Source organism: Zingiber officinale, chromosome 10B (genome assembly GCF_018446385.1).
Source record: "Zingiber officinale cultivar Zhangliang chromosome 10B, Zo_v1.1, whole genome shotgun sequence".
Taxonomy (NCBI): domain Eukaryota; kingdom Viridiplantae; phylum Streptophyta; class Magnoliopsida; order Zingiberales; family Zingiberaceae; genus Zingiber; species Zingiber officinale.
In genome coordinates, this window is record NC_056005.1 from 1876857 (window position 1) to 1895499 (window position 18643).

An 18643-nucleotide genomic window follows, 5' to 3' on the forward strand; every position below is an offset into this window, starting at 1 on the left:
GCGTCGTCCGTAGGTGCACTCCAAAACGAACGTCGCACTCGGACTCAACCTCAGATCGCGAAAACCAAGACTCAGGACAAGGAAAAACTCTCGGAAAAGAAGAAGACAGTGCACGCATACACAGAGAAGGAAGGAGAGAAAGCAGACTGCTTGAGAGTGTATGAACCACGAATAGAGGTAGTGTATTTATTCACCTTGAAGCACTGCTTTGCCAACGAACCAAAGCGTGTGCCTCGGTTCGAAGTGCGTCGCTTCTTCACGCGCGGGATACTGCTTCGCCAGCGAACCAAAACGTTGGTTCCTCACGCGCCCCGCCAGGTGCGTCGATGGTTCATGCGGGACAGAAACAAACCAAACCAAGGACTAGCAAAAATAAATCAGGCCGCCTGAGGCCCACGAGCATGGGGATTTGCACCCCCTGCGCGCGATGATCACATGCGTCGCGTCCGATTTATGGATTTCCGACTCGAACACCCTGAAACCACTTGATTTGGACTCGATCCGTGCATGTGTGTAGGTCTCCTTAACTTTGCTAAGTAAGGATGGAAGAGATCTATATATAAAGTCTTCCAACCTTCTTAATTTAGCAATGTGAAACTAAATGTATTCATATACGTATTACCATAACAACTAAAATCAAAAAAAATACATTGAATTAAATACAAAACTCAACAGTGATTACCACAAACTGAAGAAGTTCATCTAGCAAGCCAAAGTCGATTTGTAAGGAACTGCCTGCCATGCATGTCATCGTCTCTCGCCCACATTGCAGGGGTGTGGTGGAGATTGGAAGGCGATGTCAGGTAAGTCCACAATGCCAAGTGTGTCAGAGTAAGTCCACGCCAATTTGGCCATGCCACGTACGTGTGAAGGATGAGTCTAGGTGCTTTAAAGTGATCCTAAAGATGTGGCTGTGGACTATCCCCATGCTATCTATTATTCTCTTTGAAGGTTGACTCGGCTTCTCTATTGATGCAACACCTAATCCTCCTAGTTTTTATATAAACTCTATCGTTCCCACTGTGTTTTTCCCTCTCATCAAACCCAACATGAGCGTCTTGAGCATGGTGGAGGCAGAGCTGCCTCCAGGGTTCAGGTTCCACCCGAGGGATGACGAGCTCATCTGCGACTACCTTGCAGTGAAGCTCGCCGGGAACCATGGCTGTTCTATGATGGTGGACGTGGATCCCAATAAGTGCGAGCCATGGGATCTCCCTGGTCAGGCTTCTAATCTTTCTTCTTTTTCAGATCACGAATTGAATAGCTTTCTGTCACTATTTATTCTCGTTTATTTAGATCTGATAGAATTGTTACGGTCGGTTATGCAATCTCTCACAGCTGCGAACTTGTTCATGTTCTTTTCCAGAGGAGGAAAAAAAAAAAAATTAAAAATTCCCTTTCTATGTTTATCTTGATTAACTTTCCAGGCAATGGAAATTGTTCAAGTACCAAACTTTCCAGCACCTTTCGATCTCCTCGAGTTGTTTTATTCCTTCATGATTGAAGTCGACCACAATTTTTGTTGTGGTTGCCACTTTTATTCTTTTCTTTCTTGTCCATCTACGAACTTTTCAGAAAAGAAAATATCCTTTAGAATGCATATACCTTCACCTAAAGTTTTTTTTTCCCTCTTTCTTTCTTTTTTACTTTTATAAAATATTGGTTTCCAACTCAAAGAAGACTTTCTAAAGATGTTGATGGATATTCTAACATCACGTCTCGACTGATCCAGAGTTATGTCTCTGTTCATGGATCCACTAAGAACCACACACGTGGTAGTTTCGCCCAGGGACCAACAAGGTCTCTGATCTCTTAGTGCTGATCCGGCTGGCTAATGTACAAGTGAGGCGTCGACGCTGACATCTTTCCTTTCGCGGTTAGACTCTCACTGGTCGAGACTTGCTTGTGATAATGCACCAGGGTGCGACAGCGCTGCAAGCAATCTCCATCATGGAGTTAGGTCCATTGCTGATGCTGAAAACGCCATGAACTAGTGCTTGTCCCACGTCGCCATGAACTAGTGCTCGATACAAATTTTAGCTTCATTTGAATTCCTATTCTTGATTTGTGTGTGTGTGTGTGTGTGTGAGAATGTCGAATTTTGATGAGTTGGATCCAGGTACTGCATGTGTGGGGGGCAAGGAGTGGTACTTCTTCAGCCTTCGAGATCGGAAGTACGCAACCGGGCAGAGAAAGAACCGGGCAACTGTGTCAGGCTACTGGAAGGCCACCGGAAAGGATAGATCGGTGGCCCGGAAGGGCGTGCTGGTCGGGATGAGGAAGACTTTGGTTTTCTATCAAGGAAGAGCTCCCAAGGGAAGGAAGACTGATTGGGTCATGCATGAATATCGCATGGAGGATTCTGCTTCTGCAACCCAAAAGATGTTGCCCTTCAAGGTTACATCTTCATCTCTCTCCCCTCTCTCTCTAGCATTTGCACAATTATTAAGCAGTCACAATCAGAATGCATGTGCACACCAGATTAAATTAAGTACTTGAATAAGATATCGACTAGAATCTATAGATTATTGTTGCGCCACTGATTGAGGTTTAGAATAAAACAAGTTGCTAGCTAATCTCTTCATGCATGAATATCTTGATTGTAGGCAATCATCTTAATCGCTCAACTACCAAACATAGTAATGAATTCTGAACACGCTTTCTTCGATCAGTTATTATCCTTTCATCATATCGATTACGACACTTGCGTTTCTTATGCGAGCAGGAAGATTGGGTGCTGTGCAGAGTGTTCTACAAGGGAAGAGAGGTCTCCGGCAAGGCAAGCATGGAGATATTGAGCCAAGACGATTCAGGCGGCCCGATGCTCCTCCCACCTCTCCTCGACAACTACAACTCCACTGACCAAACCTCACTCAACTTGGAAGGGTTTGGGCAGGTGCCCTGCTTCTCCAGAATAGCTCCAAGCCACGCACCTCAGGTCCCAACCATAACCCCACACCTGCCATCATCCGAAAGGGCCATCTCCCTACCAAGATGCTTTCCTCAAATAGCTGACCTGCCTAACTTGGGCTCTGGACCCAACCAGCTCGCTGCTGACAGGAAGCTCATGAAATCAGTATTGAGCAAGCTGGAAGGTGGTGGCTCGAAGCAAAGGATGGTGCAGAATTTAGTAGTTGAAGACTGTTTGGGGAGTTACTCAGCACAGGGTGGTCTGCCTACAGCTTGGATCCCTTTTTGAGATATGATAAGGTTGCAGTGCAATTAGTAGAAAATGACGTCTTCTATTTACATACACTCACTAAAACTTGTCCATATATTTATAGTGTGATGAGATTGAAACTGTTTTATATTCCTACTTTCTATAATGAGATGATGTGTTATGGTGGATAAGTCTGAGGAGAGTGGGAAATCTGAAGGTATACAGGAGAGTGAGGTTGACGGCTAATGGGATAAGATATAGACTACTAGTGAAGAAGAAAGCTTATGTAATTTGCTTAATTACACTGACCATGTGAAATTCAGCACATAAAATAAAAGAACTTGAGCCTAAAATTATGGAAGAAAATTTGGAATTGGTTTGAATTTTGATGTTTTTTTTTCAATAAAAAGAAATGAAAATATCATTTTCGTGATTCAGGTCTTCCTCTTTTTTATCTCCAGGTTCTCTGCTTTGGCACCAGCACATCACTTATTTATTAAGAGGGAAAAGAAGCACTATTTACATTTGACAAAATAATAATGGTGATTAAGTAAAGAAAGTGATAGGATCACACCATGATTATGATCTTATATTTAACTGTACTACGAAAGGAGAGAATTTAATTTTAAATATTCTCGTAATTATTTCAAAGGACCAGAAGATCTCATAAATTGGTGTCTGTCACGGGCACCCAACTTCTTATTATTAAACCATAGTCAACTGCAGGCCTAAATGCAATTTACAGTTTCTCTAACAAGGAATTGCAGTCTTTGACATATTATCTAAAGAATTTTAAATCTTGTTTCTGATTCAAGACTGAATTTCATGACATCATGAAACAACTTGTTCCTGATTTAAAAGTTTTTCCAACAAAATCTTCTGTCCTGTTGATGCCATCTTTCGCAGTGCAAATTGATTTACAGATTAAAAAAGATCCCCATTATATTCTTCAGTGATCTGTTTGTCTGTGTATAGTTGTTGCTATATGCTAGTTTTATGCAGTCAGCAACAAATGAATCTTTACTTGCATCACATTTTTATCAACTCAGATTACCGAAAGCAACTGGAGGCCAACCTCTCAAGAACAGCTCCACAGTTTCATGAATATGAGATTGGACACGATGCTAAACCATTCTAAAAATCATCGATCATAGAACATCACAGCACATTTCTCGTTGCATATTCAATCAAATATACGATGAAGCTGATCCACCCTTGCTTGCAAGCTGCATTCCTGCCGAACTTTAAGCTGTGCAATTGTTGCTAGCGTCACCTGCTCAACAACCCATCGTTGAAATCATTCCTCTTTAGAGAAACTTCAGAATGAAGAAATGTATTGATTTATTGGAGATTTGGCCTGTAGCTCTGATACGGACAAATCTCACAGATTGGCCGAACCGTAATCTTTTCAAGAGCCTGTTCAAAACGATAGCTCACGGATGACGATTTGATGTATATTCCAAACAAGTATCAATCTGCCTCGCCTGGGGCCATCTTAACCTGTTCCATTATATAAATCAGAAAGAGGTGAAATAATAACAATAAAGAAATCATAACAGAGGTGGTGTGAAATAGGCGAGCATGGGGATTTTTAATTGGCTTTTGATATGACAAAAGAAATTAAGAGGACCAGCAGTTTACGAAAAGTTCAAAGTATTCGCAACGCCCACGAAATATCTGTAATGATGCCTGACAAAACTACGAGCCAATGAAATAAGAACAGGCATGATCCATACAAAAGGCATTAGAAGATAACACCTTTATGATTCAGATTGATTGCAACCTTTTATTCTGAAATAAGAACTGGCGTATATTGATAAGTCTGTCAATTTTCAACATTCGTCAGGGGCTTTTAAATGACATTCTGGCATTTATTGATTAACCCACTCATGCATTTTCTATGGAGTATCAAGCCATGAGCACTGCAGAAGATTTCAACTTTTGAAGCCCTTCTTGGTAAGTCTGGCAAGACTTTTTTTCACGAGCTCTGAAAAACCACGTCTCAGAATCATCTGGTGAAGGATTTTCTTCGAAACAAAGCTCATAGTATTCGTGCACAAATTACAACTTTTGCCTCCTTATTGCAGTTTGAAAATCTGGCAAATTGAGGAGAAAAGGAGAAGAATGATTAGGAAAAGAACAAGTGGGAAGCAATGAAATGAAAGGCTAAAGGCCCATCTTTCCTAATCTTGGTCTTCTGTCAATGAAAGGAACTCTTGAGACCGGTTGTAGCAGCTCCTCTTCCAATCAGATTATTATAGTCACGCATGCAGCTGAAAATTTTGGGGCTCGGCTAAAGGCTAAAGCAAAACCACCACATACTGCACTCACTACTCTTAAATTAGTTTTTAAAGACAGGAAGATTGTCAAAATGAACATGGATTAAATCTCTGTTGCAAGAAGAGACTACCAAAGCACTTTCCTTGTGATTAATTCAATTGACAGTACTCTTGCTTTACAAGTTTTCGTAGCTGTGGAATAGCTATACTTTTGAGCCGTTTATAGAGTATAACATATGAGAAGATACTGCTTAGCCTACCTTGTGGTTATAACTATTCACAAATGATCCACTTAGTATTTTCCTTATTTTCCCCACAATCTTTTCCTTCTATTCATCACTTGTAAGCAAGCATCTGCTGAACTTATCGCTTTTATCTTTCTTCAGATTTAGGTTCCATCACCAAGAGATTAAAAGATCAGTAAACATGAAGAAGCCTACGCCATGACTTGATGAAAAGGTGAAATTTTAAATGCCATCAAGCTCTTCCACAGCCGATTGTCAGTCCGCAAAAAACACAAGCCAGTTCTTCAACTAAACTTTACCTCTTTAGGCTTCATCATATCCGTTTATGGTGATTTTCACCATGGTTTTATGCCTTTCTGGTTGATCTTAAATGGCCAGTACTTTCTACAGCTTTGGACTTTCAGAGAAGATGCCAGATGCTAAAGCTTTCTGGAGCCACAGCTCAAACTCAGTCCTCTGTAATCATCTCAGCATATAATCCCCATGGATATCTAGAAGGATTAGATCGCAGCTGTGTCCTATCCAAACTAACCTTGTTCACATGAAAGGTTGGTCCGTGAATATTAGGCTTGCAAGAAATTCCCTGCATATATCAGATTGTATGGAGTTAGATGAAAATGACTGGAAATTGATTATAATTGCATTGTGAATTATTTAAATTATGTTTGAAGATGGTCGTAGCAATAAAAATAGAAGATGACATTTTGGAAATAGGTTAGAAGGTGTCTAATGCCAAAATATGTAAAGGCCTTGAAAGTTTTGGCTAAGGTTCTAGGCTCCAAACCCACCTTCGCCAAATGAATGTTTTGCTCCTACACACATTACATATAATATTTCCCTTTCCTCATAAGAACAAATATCATGATTAGGCCAGCAGTTCCTGACTTAGAAAAGCAATAACAAATCACGCAACTTCGTTTGTTATTTTTAATTAACAAATCATCATATTATGTTGAGTTACCCTCTCCATTGTTTTATAATCCTGAGAAGAAAAAAGTTTCTCTATTTCAAGAATTTAAACTAAAACCAACTTGAAGGTATATATAATGGATGCAAAACTAAAAGAAGAAATCTAAATCTTGGCGACTACTCCAGAGTTAACAAAATCTATCATATGTAATATAAGTCCGTCTTATAAATGTTTCTGTAATGCAACAAAGTAATCAAACACAAATGCTTACCTGACAAATTGCCCAATGCGACACATCAAATATCCTGCTCTCTGCACATACATAGGCTCGTGGTATTTCCATCTGAGAAAGAAAAAAATAAAATAAAATTTAGTGCAATGAGGAAATTCAGGGGAAATTTTCACTACGACTGAGTATGCTTGTATGAAAAGATAGAAGGGCAGGGGATGGAAAGAAAAAGGATCACAAATATTGCACACAGCATGAATAACTCTGATCGTTTTGCTTTCCCTGCCCCTCTCCTTTCCCCTCCTATCTTTTTATCCAAGTAAACTCCTAAAAGATACAGGAAACAACAGGAATGGTTGTAAAACTGTTGCTTTATGGTACAAAGGGCTATTTTTCCCAGCAAATTTACAGACTACACCAGCTCAACAATTCATGGTGTCCACTTGTGCAAAAAAAAACATGCTGTTAAGATAAGAGTTCCATATGTTATTCAGAAAATTACAAGATGAAGGATTCCAAGCAATGTTTGTAGTTTTACGAGAACGTACACAATATGCACTATGAAAGTGTCTCTTAGGCCATACAAAACTATGGAGTCAATTTTCAAAGAGGATATTTCCTGAAGTTTATCTCTCTGCATGTATTTATTAATTCTGTTAAACAAGGATGACCCAAACGAGTGATACACTCATCAATCAAAAATCACAAAAAAGGAGTCCTCCAATTTAGTTTCTGTGACTCAATGGAAACATAGTTCAAAGATTGGTGTCTAGAACCCTCCCTTGCAAGCCAATCTGCACAGATTTTCGCCTTCCTATCACAATGCTTAAAACTTAGTTGCTAACTTTTGGACTGCATGTATCTTATCTTCCCCACTTCAATGGAACATGGACCTCCGCATGATCCTTCTCTGCTTACTTATTTTAAAGACTTCCAAAGTTGCATCCTAATTCACAGTGTCAAGATTAATTCCAGTCCCACTCTGAGTAGGCTTACATGCTGTAATTTTGGCTAAGTAGTCCACCTCCAAGTATTTAATTATCCACTTTTCAGAAAAACAATTACAATTATGATAATGCCTAAGAAGGTTCCAGGAACAATAGAAAATTCACAAGTGAGATGAAGCAGAAAAAAAAATGGTTGTTGGAAGCTTTTACAATGCATAAACATGTAAAACATATCTTCCAAGGTGATCTTACAATTGTCGAGTGCCGAGTTTCCACCCACCCATCTCCATCTTTGGCTCGATGATACTGGAGGCAATCCTAATATAGAAGGAGACCACAGTCAAGCACCAAAAATAGCAAAGTCTTAGCACATGACCTGGGGATTATAACATTAAAATCTTGATTAGCTTTCACCTGACACCACCTTGCCCTGGCTTTATTTCGATTAGTGCATATCCATGTATGAGAATTTCCACACTTGGTGCACTCAATGCGCCTGGATTCTTTTGAACAGAATTCAACCTATGGTATAACACAATTGCATGGCTTCATCAGTTCTTCAAATCCCAGAAAATAAAATTACTCATCCAACATGCCGAAGTGAGAATTGTCAAATATATTACACCAGCCAAATCAGACCATAAAAAGGACACAATATCATGAGTCCATCTGTTACAACATCCATATTTAGTGTTATAACCATCAAATATCAGGCAATGGAAAATCAATGCCTAAACACATACAAATGCACTCTTAATTACATGACAACAATTTGAAAGAAGTGTAAACTCCATGATGAAATATTACCATATTAAGCTACTAAAAGTCTATAAAAAAAAAGAAAATTGCATTCTTTATTGCATATTGTCTCTTACATGGCATGCAAGAATATAGAAACATGTAGAGATACTTGCATGACTAATTTAGTTATAGATAGTCATGTTTTGCAACATATGCTAAAATTAAAATAATGATCATAGATACAGTCCTACATCATTCATCTTATAAATAATACCTTCTGAGATGCAGTGGAGGACCTCTGATACACTCTACCAGGTTCTTCCTTCCTCAATTGTTCATCATAGTATTTCTTCTTAGTTAAATCTGACAGAACCTGAAATGTATTGATCATGAGTTGCATAGTATTGTATCATTGCCCTCTAAACCACTTTATATGTAATTTACCTCATATGAGAACTTCAGCTTGTCAAAGGATTCACATGCTAGTGAACTTCCCGTCCCCAGATTTTTGTCAGGGTGCACAAGCAAGACCTAGAATCAATTCATACAACCTAACTTATAATGTTCTGTAGGTCTAAGATTATTCTTTAATTTAAGAAACACCTGTGAATAAGGATTCAAATTGCACACCTTTTTACGGTATTCCTTCTTTAGTATCTTAGGGTCAATATTTGAGTTCCTGAGAAAACCCAGAACTTCATAATGGTTTGAACAGCTCATTATCCTTCTCATCTCAACCAATGCAGATGGTTCGACTACAACAACCTTACTAGGGGAAGCATCCTTGTTAGTATTTGTAATACTTGATACCTCGGGTGCAGTGCAAGCTGATTTAGAACACTCCACATGTTCAGGTTCTGTTATTGGAGGAGAATATTCAGTGTCAACAGAAAAGTCTTCCATGACTGGTTCTGAATCCTTTTGCACTTCCACATGTATGCTTTCATCAGTATAGTTGTATCTTTGGTGCATCTTATTTAAAATATAATTAGAGATGAACGAAAGATTCATCGACAGGAAAACTCCTAGTAGTCCCACCCGCATATAGACAGAATAAATGGAATATGCAGTTGCCAGAAAGATTAAGAAGTAAGCACGATTGAGCGAGAACATATAACCTGTCCACATCAGAATAAAATATCTACTCACTGGAAAAGTACAAGAAAGTCAGTACTGATTTATTATGAAAATGTGTTTGCATACCTGCAGTTATTAATAGAATTGTCATCATCCAAAAGTATCCGTAGATCCAAATGATCAAAACTCCATAATGCCCAACAATAAAAAGTCCAGGTGTAAAGCCCAAATAGTTAACGGCCACTAAAGCAGCACCCTGGAACAACCAGTGGCAGAGCCAGTTAAGATGAGGGTAATGAAACACAATAAAAATGCAAAATACAAATAATGAAATGTGTAAAGGTAATTATCAAGAAAAATTATTCAAATAGTTTTACAATCATCAAGAATCTTAAAAGTCACTTAATAACATATATTATTGCATGTGTAGTATGTATTGTTCTAAAGTATATTGGGGTTAATTGACCCCTAAAGAGCCTTACCCCAGCACCAGTTCCAACACTAATACCAAAAAGTAACAAAGAATCACCAGTAGATAAGAGGAATGATACAATCAAACCAATAAGAGTGAAATATATAAAGCCCAAAAATCTCAATAAATCACATCAATGCATGAAATGGAATACATTGTCAACCAATGTGAGGTAAAAAATAAAAAAGTTCAACTATGTTTATGGAGTTGAAAAGGAACCTAGGAGAATGTCTAGTAGAACAAACACACACATTTAAAAGAAACAAACAACAACCAAGCCTTATCCTACCAGGTGGAGTCGGCTACACACATTTAAAAGAAAAAAAAATCACTTATAATGTTTAAAAGCCAAAAAAAAGATAGTGAGGGCAGCCTGCTACAGCAGCTCATGCATTCTAAAACAAAAATGATGCATCTTTGACAGAAATCACAATACATGCATGGAAAGTGTAAATCAGATAAAACATAAACACCATCTGATAACAACTTATGATCAATTATAGACAAATCAAAATTGAACTTTATTTTGAAAGAAAAAGTATTATAGCAAAGAGGAGAATCCTAAGACTGATGTTTAAGATTATCAAAAAAAAAAGATAAAATAAAAAATTATTACCAAGAGCAATTAGGTGTAGCTCCAATACGTTGATTAAATGATAGAAAAAAGATTATTACAATATAAGATGACCAGTAGATTCTATAGGTAGACAAGTTGAATAAATTTAGAGTTAGAGTTGCAAGGTGTAGAAAGAGAGAAAAGAAACCTCAAGTTAATACAAATGAAAGTGATTTAAAGGACCTTGCAATATAACCTTACATAGAGTTCAAGAGAGTTATAAGATTCATGCAACCAATCCAAAATAATTGGTAGTAGCATGGCTTCGTGGCGATGACAATTGATTAATTTTCAACATTCTTAATACAGGAATTCAAAGTTAATCAAGATGTGGATTAGAGAGAACAAGAGAAGAGTCAAAAGTGGGGGGACAAACGAGTACAAAAGGGAAACAGTTATAGCAGACTAAGAAGATAGATATACAAGGAATATAAATGGAAAAAGATAGACTTCTCGTAACAAACATTCTAAATCAATAAATGATTCAGTAGAATTACAAGATTTGTGCAGGATAGAAAGCAAAATGTTTGGCACATCACCAATGAGAAAGCAACATTTTACAGAAAGATTCAAATTTTACGTCAACAAACCATCTAATGAACAGGAAAAATATGTTTGTAAGTATTAAATATTTCAATATAATGTAATCATACTGCTGTGACACACATACTTCAAAATCACTTCCACTTGTCTTTGTATGGCCCATTCAGGTAGAACAATTAATCCAAATATGGCTCCATCTGGTTTCTATAGAATGGTCCATAATAGACTTTCAAATTTTAACATCCTTTTACGAGAAGTGCATTATGTATTAATATTATCTACTAGTGCTACGTACATGTACTCAATATGTGCACACTTTAATATACAATTATATTGCCCCGGGGGTATGGTTGAGTTGGCTATTGTGGGGTAGGTATTGCTACAATGGGCAAGGGGTCAAATCTTGGCAAAGCCGAGAAAAATACCCTCCCCACAGTGGCCAACTGCAGCTTTCCGATTTACCTTCTCACCGATGGTGTAGAGTCGCATGTGTGTGGCCGTTGGAGTGGCGGATTCCACCTTTAATATGCAATTATAGTTAGATTGTAAAAATTCCTACTGCTTAGCACATGTTGCTACACATTTTCTAATAGGAAATGGGCATTGGGCTATTGAGAACATAAATAATTCATCATTCTTTGCAATCAAGACAACATGGATTTAACCATAAGTATTGGAATAAATTTAATAGCGAACAGCAATATGTAACAAAAAAATAATAATAATAACCAACATATGCACTAGAGAAGATAAAGAGAGAGGCAAAACATGAAGCTTTGGCATAAAAGCAAATTGATGTTATATTCCCAGCTCTATTTCAGTTTCAAGTTAATGTCGAAAAGAAGATCAAATAAGGAATGTGTTCGCATATGAAAAAAAATAATTTGATAGGAACAAACCAGACTCAGAAGCACATAAACTAGTGATGTCGTTGAAGCCAAGCAAAGGAAGAAACTCCACAGAATGACGAATAGAGCTGTTGGACCTAAAGTAAACACGGACCTTACACCTCCAACATCACATTCTCTCCACTGCGACAAAAGCCCAAGTAGAAAGCTAGCAGCAATCACGCACAATCTATAGATCAGCGGCCAGTGGCGGTCAAATAGAAACAAGAGCCTCTCTCTGGCGAAGCCAGCAGCAACTCCGATACTCGTAAAGGCCTGCTTCTTTGGATGGAGCCGTTTCCAGCCTCGCTTAAATAAGCCCACACTGCCCATGGAAATCACAAACGCTTGTTTCTAATTATAGACCTTGCAAAAGAAACCCAACCGAAACTCCACCATCCGAACATATCCGCAGAGAAACACGACGAAGACTCTCAAGCGATCATATTCTTAAAAGTAAAAAATGATAGATTTTACTCAATAAACCACTCTGAAAATATAGCTAGAGCATTCGAGCAGATCCCTCTTTTCAATTGCCTTCGCCTCCAGCCCACTCTCTATCATGCGCCAACATTTCTCAGAAACGGCCAGAAACAACGAGAATTTCTCACGGGTCATAATCCTCCTTTTCCACTTTCTCCATCTTATTCACTACAACCCTAAGACACCGCCTTCCATCCGGCCGGCGCCTACAGCAGCAAAAAGAGGCCAGGCCTTCCTTCACAAAAAAACAAATGAAACAGAGAAGATCGGACACGGGAATCCGAGGAACCCTATCTTGACCCCGCTTCGGCAACTGCTCGTGTAAAAGCGGCCAACTAGTTGAAGAATGAGCTACACGTGGAGAGGGTTGTTTTTTCCTGAGCTGTGGTGTGGTGGAAGAACTGAAATGGCGACACGATGAGAGAGGAGTATGGAACAACACACTCAACCATGAACAAACAGCACTGGAAGAGACAATCATCTTAGAAATGTACCGTAGACGGGGGCGAAATGAACACCAATTGGCAACGTTGTACGAGATGGGTACAAAAGAAGTAAGGGACGCGATTCGTAAGGGACCGACACGTAATACATTCCAGCGTCAATCTCTCTAAAATTATTAAAATTATTAAAATTATTAAAATACTTTTTATATTATATTATTTTAATTTACTTTTATAAGTGTGAACTATCAAATAAATAAAAAAGACTTGGATGAGCTAGCAATTACAATTTCACACAAAAAAAATAGACGTCAACATAATTTTCTATTCTGCAAATTTCTTTAGCTAGCACGATCGGGCATATTCTAAACCAGTTCGGATCTTCTCGACCGCCTATATTTTGATCCCATCCAAAATCAATTCGGATCTCCTAGACCGCCTATTCTGATTTCCTCTTGATCCCGTCCAAAACGACATACGAAATGAATAATCGTGACATTCTAGAGCTTGAGTCGTCGAGGGTCAAGGGTAGAGTTTTGGAGATGGCATCATCGAGGGTCAAGGACAGGGCCTCAGAGTTGGCCGTTGTCGAGTAGGAGTCAGAGCCTTGGATCGTCGACCACATGCTGCTCGGAGCTTCATAGGACGGAAACCAAGATGGTTGGGTTGTGTTCAAATGTCGTCAAAGCTTGAGTCGTCTCAGGATGAACTATGCGCTTTCAGTTGTGTACCTACATTTACATCCCTTTATATCCGTAAAACCGACTCTAGGAGGACCGCTGATGTGACAGTTCCATATTTCTTTTTTTGAGTCGTCTCAGGATGTCCTCGACGAATGATTTAGTGTGTCGTTTTGGACGGGACCAAGAGGGGACCAAGTAGGTGGTCCAGGACATCCGAACTCGTCCAAAACGACACACCAAATCAATCGTCAAGGACATCTCATGACCCTCCCGTGATAACCTAAGCTCCGACGACATTTGAATACAATCCAATCATCTTAGGTTTCAGTCCTCCGAAGCTCTGAGCAGCGCACAATCAACAACCCAAGGCTCCGACTCCTATTCGACGACCCAAGGCTCCAAGCTCCTACTCGACGGCCAACTCCGAGGCCTCGACCCTCAGCAATCGACAGCCAACTCCAAGGCCTAGACCCTCAACAACCCAAGCTCTAAGCTCCGGTATATCCTCCGGACCTCAATAACTGATTTAGTGTATCATTTTGGACGGAACCATGATCCAGAAGATCCGAACTGATTCGAACCAGCTCTAACAGAAATTTATCAATTTGCAGTTTTGAGTTCAGTGATTAATAATAATGTCAAGTTAATACCGACTTTTTCCTAACTGAGATACAAACCGCACACTTACAGTTACTAGAACAAGAGAAATCAATCATCAGCAGCCAGAAAAAGAAAAAGAAAAATTTTTAAGGATCCCAACCTCATCTGTGAAAAGTCATGTGCTTTGTGTTCTTTGTTGGCGACTTTTCAATCTTCTTCCGATGGTCACTGACAGATTCCTGTTGAGCACTGCACATCTGGGACTTGACCCTGAATCCCAGCTTCTTTTGGACACCACCCCAAACTTTCCTCACCTTGCTCAGCTTCTCGATCTCCTGCTTCATATTTGTGCACTCCTTTTCGAGCTCCGACACCCTCATCCTCATGTGGTCCATTCCCTCCTTCAAGACTTGGTTTTCCCGCAAAGTGCTCACCCAACCTCCGGCCTCACCGGAACCAACCAGCCCACTCCTCAGAGGCCGTGATGCGTCGAGGTTGTCGGAGACGAGCAAGCAACCGGCAATGGAGGTCCTCAGTTGAAGTTGCTCGAAGAAGAGCACTTGAACCACTACTCTTAACGGAAGCCTCTCGTTCTGTGCCGCGTGAGTGCAGGCTTCCAAGGAGAGTTTCTGGCAGTCCATCAGCCGGCAGAGCTGTTCCCTTTCAGCTTCATTGAGCCATGGGTGTGCCTGAACAAGCATCACACGGCAGTTACCGAAATTGCTCCAACTGATAGATTCAACAAATTGTTATGAATAGCTAAGCTTCAATGATTACCTTCAAGTATATGTCGATCGCACGATAAAGTCCATCATCTAGCGGTCTTGCATAATCAGGCACTGCCCCAGCCAAATTTTGGAACTTTGGCAGCTTCAAGTTGACATCCGATGCGACCTCAGCTACAAAGCCATCAATTAGCTTGGCAACGGCAGTAATGGGTGCAATTGAAGGTGAACCAATTAACTGGTCTTCGTCGACTGAATTAGGCGATGCCCCATTGGCAACTTGATCCATAGCTAGGAAGTGTTCGAGTATTCGAAGCACACAGTCGACATTGTACAGTGTCTCAGTGGAATATGAAAAGTTTGGCAGCAGCAAATCTTCCAGGTTGGCTTGATCCAGCTGAAAGCCTATCTTTGTTTCCAGGTTTGAAATGAATGATCGATTAGCTCGGAGAATCATGGCGGTGCGAAGAAGACCAAACAATACTTTTGTGGATGTCAAGCCCTTTTCTGAGGGCAACAAACTCACAATCTCTTCGAGAAGATGTCTCTGTTCGTCTTCGGTTGGCGCAGCTGTGGCAACAACAGGTGCCGGATTGTGGCGCCTACTGATACCGGGAAGATGCCTTTGCGCATAAAATGTTACTGAGCCTGCTATTACATCTTGCCTGATTCCTCGAGATCCCATGACTGAGATCAGCCTCTTAAACAAAGGAAGCCTCAACAAGGACGCGTCTTCATACCACCAATCAGCACTACAATTTCTAGGCCTAACTCCTGTACTAATACCGTTCCACAAGACGCTCCCACCGGGGCTTTGCATCATGCCATACTCCATCATAGGCCAGCTATAATGCTTTGGGTCTGCGTAAGCTTTGACAGCTAAAGAATCAATGCATCTGTTGATGATCTGAAGGTTTTCTGCATGAGGAAGAAGATCATCACATGTTTGGAGTGCTTTTATCGAATCTGTCCAATTACGAAGAACCACTTGGTTGAAAAAGATCTCTGTCTGTGCAATCAAGTTGCTTTCTGCTATTTCATCAGTCATTTGAAGATGTTCGGCCGCACAACGAAGGTAGATGACATTTGAGGCAGTGAGTTCTAACTTCACACCATAACAGAACTTTGCTACTAGTTCAAATGCCTTAGCCCCACCAGGAATATCATGTAGCTTCACCACACAAATCTCTTCTTCATCAGAGATCTCCTTGATGAGCTTTTCCATATGTCCACTCTTTGACAGAAGAGGAAACTGAAAGAAATAATAACAAAAGGGCTCAAAGCTGCCACAACAAAATTTTTGAAACAAACAGAAAAAAAAACATGAAATTAACCAAATGTCATCTTATGAACTCACCTTATGAAGATGGAAGGACATCTCCTCAACTTCAACAATAACATCACTTGGAAGTCCCGTTGTGCAGAACCTGAAAATGGACAGTAAATTGTTTTGTGTTGAGATGCTGTTTCAATTATCAGAATAATTGGAGAAGATGTCAACTTCCAAATTAGTAAAGATCCTCTAAAAATGAACATTGGATTATACACTCTTTGACCATGTGACGTTTTCAGGCGAGATCATGTTCATAATTTTGTGTGGAAATTATGTGCATAAACTGTCCAAAGCTAGTTTTTTTCTAGCTTTTCTTCTTAGCTACTTATCTCTGTGAGCAAAGAAAAAAGACTCCATTCAACTTAATCACAATTATTAGAGTTGATCCTAGCAGACGTTTCAGCTTCAATTTTGTTTTTTCTTCATGTCCCTAATAATACATGTCACCTGAGTTAATGTTTCTGATTTACAAGATAACAAGTTGACTGTAAGAAATCAGAGTCCTCAATCAACAGCATTACGAAGAGAAAACAGAAGCTTCAAACTAGGAAACGACTGCATAGAACAACTTTCACAACGCATTCTGATCCTAAGCCAAAGTGAAGTAAATTGAGAAACTAAGATAACTATTTTGATCCCTTGTGATCTGTTTGACTGATCAAGGAAATATTTGGCAGAACATCATTTCGAAGGAAGATGAGAATAAGAAAAATCCATATGCACAAGCGAAAAACAGTGCAGCTTACCAGGCTTGCCCTTGTCGTCGAAAGGGATCAGCTTTTGATCCTAACTTTTTGCAAGCCATCGTCATCAAGCCTAAATTAAACTGAACGCAGCAAAGATCTTGGCAAGAACCAGTGATCACTCTGAAAATCGCAGTCAAACACCTTGTAGGCTCAAAGTACAGGCCTTAAACCTCTTTCCTGTTCTCTACGAGCTCCGATCAAGACTCACAAGAACCTAACCCCACAAATGAAGAAAAGGAACCAGCAGCAAACCCACAGATGATGCGAGAACGCACAAGCCGGCGCTTATTGTCCGCCACGAATCCCACAAGCCCTAGACCTAATCCACCAGCTGATCACAGCAACGAACATACTGCAAATAGTTCCACAACCCCCACCAAAACCTCAAATGCGAAGAAATCTACGACACAAGAACAAGAACCAACATTTACTTACCAGAGACGTTGCCTTAGTTAGTAAAGATCCGAGCTTTAGGCCGAATTGGCCCCCTCAGCAATCTCCCGAAAGCATCGAATCCTCGGAAGGTAACCCACTCCGGAAAGTTCTCAACAAAACCAGCATAGATTGCAGGAGAGAAGAAGAAGAAGGGGGGAGTTCTCGCTCCGCTCCAAAAGGGCAGTTTCTATTCTGTCTTTTTACCTCCCCGCAGGCGCAGGCCGAGGCCTCCTCTCCACCAACTTCCAAATTGCATTGTGTAGTGTCGAGCTGTAGGGGACCAGCCCACGCATCGCCCATCTGTCCAAGCTCAAAAAACCACAAAAGTTTTTAACAGGAAAGCTCAAGAAACAGTGCTCCCTGGACGGATCTTTCAAAATTGCATCAAAAGCAGCGTCCCTTCTCTCTCCGAGCTCGATTACTCCGAGTAATTAGCAGCATTCAATGCTCGGCAGAGAGATTCCCTACCTGGCACTATTTCTGAGCTTCTGTTTCAGTAATCTCTCTCTACCCCTGTCAGCCTAACATGAAAATGGAAGCAGTAAAGTGCAGCCCAACTACTCCCCTCCATAGTGTGTCCGTTGATTGCTAACCCTTCAATTTTAGTTGGCAGGAGGAACTGGATGTAGTAATGCGCACAGCTAATGCTTGCATGTGAAGAGCTGAGGCACTGTGCTTTGGTTTGGTGGTGGACGTAAATCCACTGGGGAATTTAATACGAAGTCAACACCATGTGGTTGAGGGATTTGTCGCATGTCGAGTTCGAATCTCGCTTAGCTTCCTCAACGAGTTTCTGAGGTGGTCAATGTGCGACTGTGCAACTGTTTGCTGATTTTGATATTGTATTAATGGGAGTCCAAGACTTAAATGGGACAAATAAGGAGCTGTATGAAAGTGTTGTATACGAGAATAATTACTGTTGTACTGATCAGCCATCATAAACAATAAAATATAAATGTGTCGCAATTAATTTTATTTTTTATTTTTTATTTTAACACAATGAACGATTTTTTTTGTTAAAAAAATTGTTAATACTTTAGAAAATTATTTAATATCGACGTAATATCAAATATCAGTAGACGATTACAA

At 39.9% G+C, this 18643-nt stretch overlaps 3 protein-coding genes across 4 annotated transcripts; 1 reads left to right on the plus strand and 2 right to left on the minus strand.

Moving 5' to 3' along the window:
• Window positions 1-910: 910 nt before the first annotated feature.
• On the plus strand, window positions 911-3351 carry LOC122030267 (NAC domain-containing protein 21/22-like). Its single transcript, XM_042589445.1, has 3 exons — window positions 911-1218; window positions 2120-2397; window positions 2726-3351. Exons 1-3 carry the CDS (start codon window positions 1050-1052, stop codon window positions 3197-3199), a joined length of 921 nt encoding a protein of 306 aa, XP_042445379.1. The 5' UTR covers window positions 911-1049; the 3' UTR covers window positions 3200-3351.
• Window positions 3352-5564: 2213 nt separating this feature from the next.
• Window positions 5565-13042, minus strand: LOC122029433. The gene is made up of 10 exons (XM_042588415.1): window positions 12119-13042; window positions 9715-9844; window positions 9142-9629; window positions 8956-9042; window positions 8786-8884; window positions 8185-8292; window positions 8023-8088; window positions 6866-6937; window positions 6217-6267; window positions 5565-6140 (listed from the first exon to the last, which is right to left on the minus strand). Exons 1-10 carry the CDS (start codon window positions 12437-12439, stop codon window positions 6069-6071), a joined length of 1494 nt encoding a protein of 497 aa, XP_042444349.1. The 5' UTR covers window positions 12440-13042; the 3' UTR covers window positions 5565-6068.
• A 1225-nt stretch (window positions 13043-14267) lies between these two features.
• LOC122029680 (BTB/POZ domain-containing protein At1g30440-like) lies at window positions 14268-17985 on the minus strand. 2 transcript variants are annotated; one of them, XM_042588770.1, is made up of 5 exons: window positions 17555-17985; window positions 17120-17450; window positions 16398-16467; window positions 15093-16292; window positions 14268-15004 (listed from the first exon to the last, which is right to left on the minus strand). In XM_042588770.1, exons 2-5 carry the CDS (start codon window positions 17182-17184, stop codon window positions 14477-14479), a joined length of 1863 nt encoding a protein of 620 aa, XP_042444704.1. In that variant the 5' UTR covers window positions 17185-17450; window positions 17555-17985; the 3' UTR covers window positions 14268-14476. The 2 variants fall into 2 exon arrangements, with proteins under 2 accessions (XP_042444704.1, XP_042444703.1); XM_042588769.1 differs by having other exon boundaries at window positions 17120-17471.
• Between the last annotated feature and the right edge of the window lie 658 nt (window positions 17986-18643).

Excerpts from the sequence above, each read along its gene's own strand:
- LOC122030267 (XM_042589445.1), top strand. The coding sequence starts at position 1,050 with ATGAGCGTCTTGAGCATGGTGGAGGCAGAGCTGCCTCCAGGGTTCAGG. Across the intron at positions 1,219-2,119 it reads CGAGCCATGGGATCTCCCTG|GTACTGCATGTGTGGGGGGC; the intron begins GTCAGGCTTCTA and ends AGTTGGATCCAG. Across the intron at positions 2,398-2,725 it reads AAAAGATGTTGCCCTTCAAG|GAAGATTGGGTGCTGTGCAG; the intron begins GTTACATCTTCA and ends TTATGCGAGCAG.
- LOC122029433 (XM_042588415.1), bottom strand. The coding sequence starts at position 12,439 with ATGGGCAGTGTGGGCTTATTTAAGCGAGGCTGGAAACGGCTCCATCCA. Across the intron at positions 8,293-8,785 it reads CCTCCACTGCATCTCAGAAG|GTTGAATTCTGTTCAAAAGA; the intron begins GTATTATTTATA and ends GTTATACCATAG. Across the intron at positions 6,268-6,865 it reads CGCATTGGGCAATTTGTCAG|GGAATTTCTTGCAAGCCTAA; the intron begins GTAAGCATTTGT and ends TGATATATGCAG.
- LOC122029680 (XM_042588770.1), bottom strand. The coding sequence starts at position 17,184 with ATGACGATGGCTTGCAAAAAGTTAGGATCAAAAGCTGATCCCTTTCGA. Across the intron at positions 16,468-17,119 it reads CGACGACAAGGGCAAGCCTG|GTTCTGCACAACGGGACTTC; the intron begins GTAAGCTGCACT and ends GTCCATTTTCAG. Across the intron at positions 15,005-15,092 it reads CGATCGACATATACTTGAAG|GCACACCCATGGCTCAATGA; the intron begins GTAATCATTGAA and ends ATGCTTGTTCAG.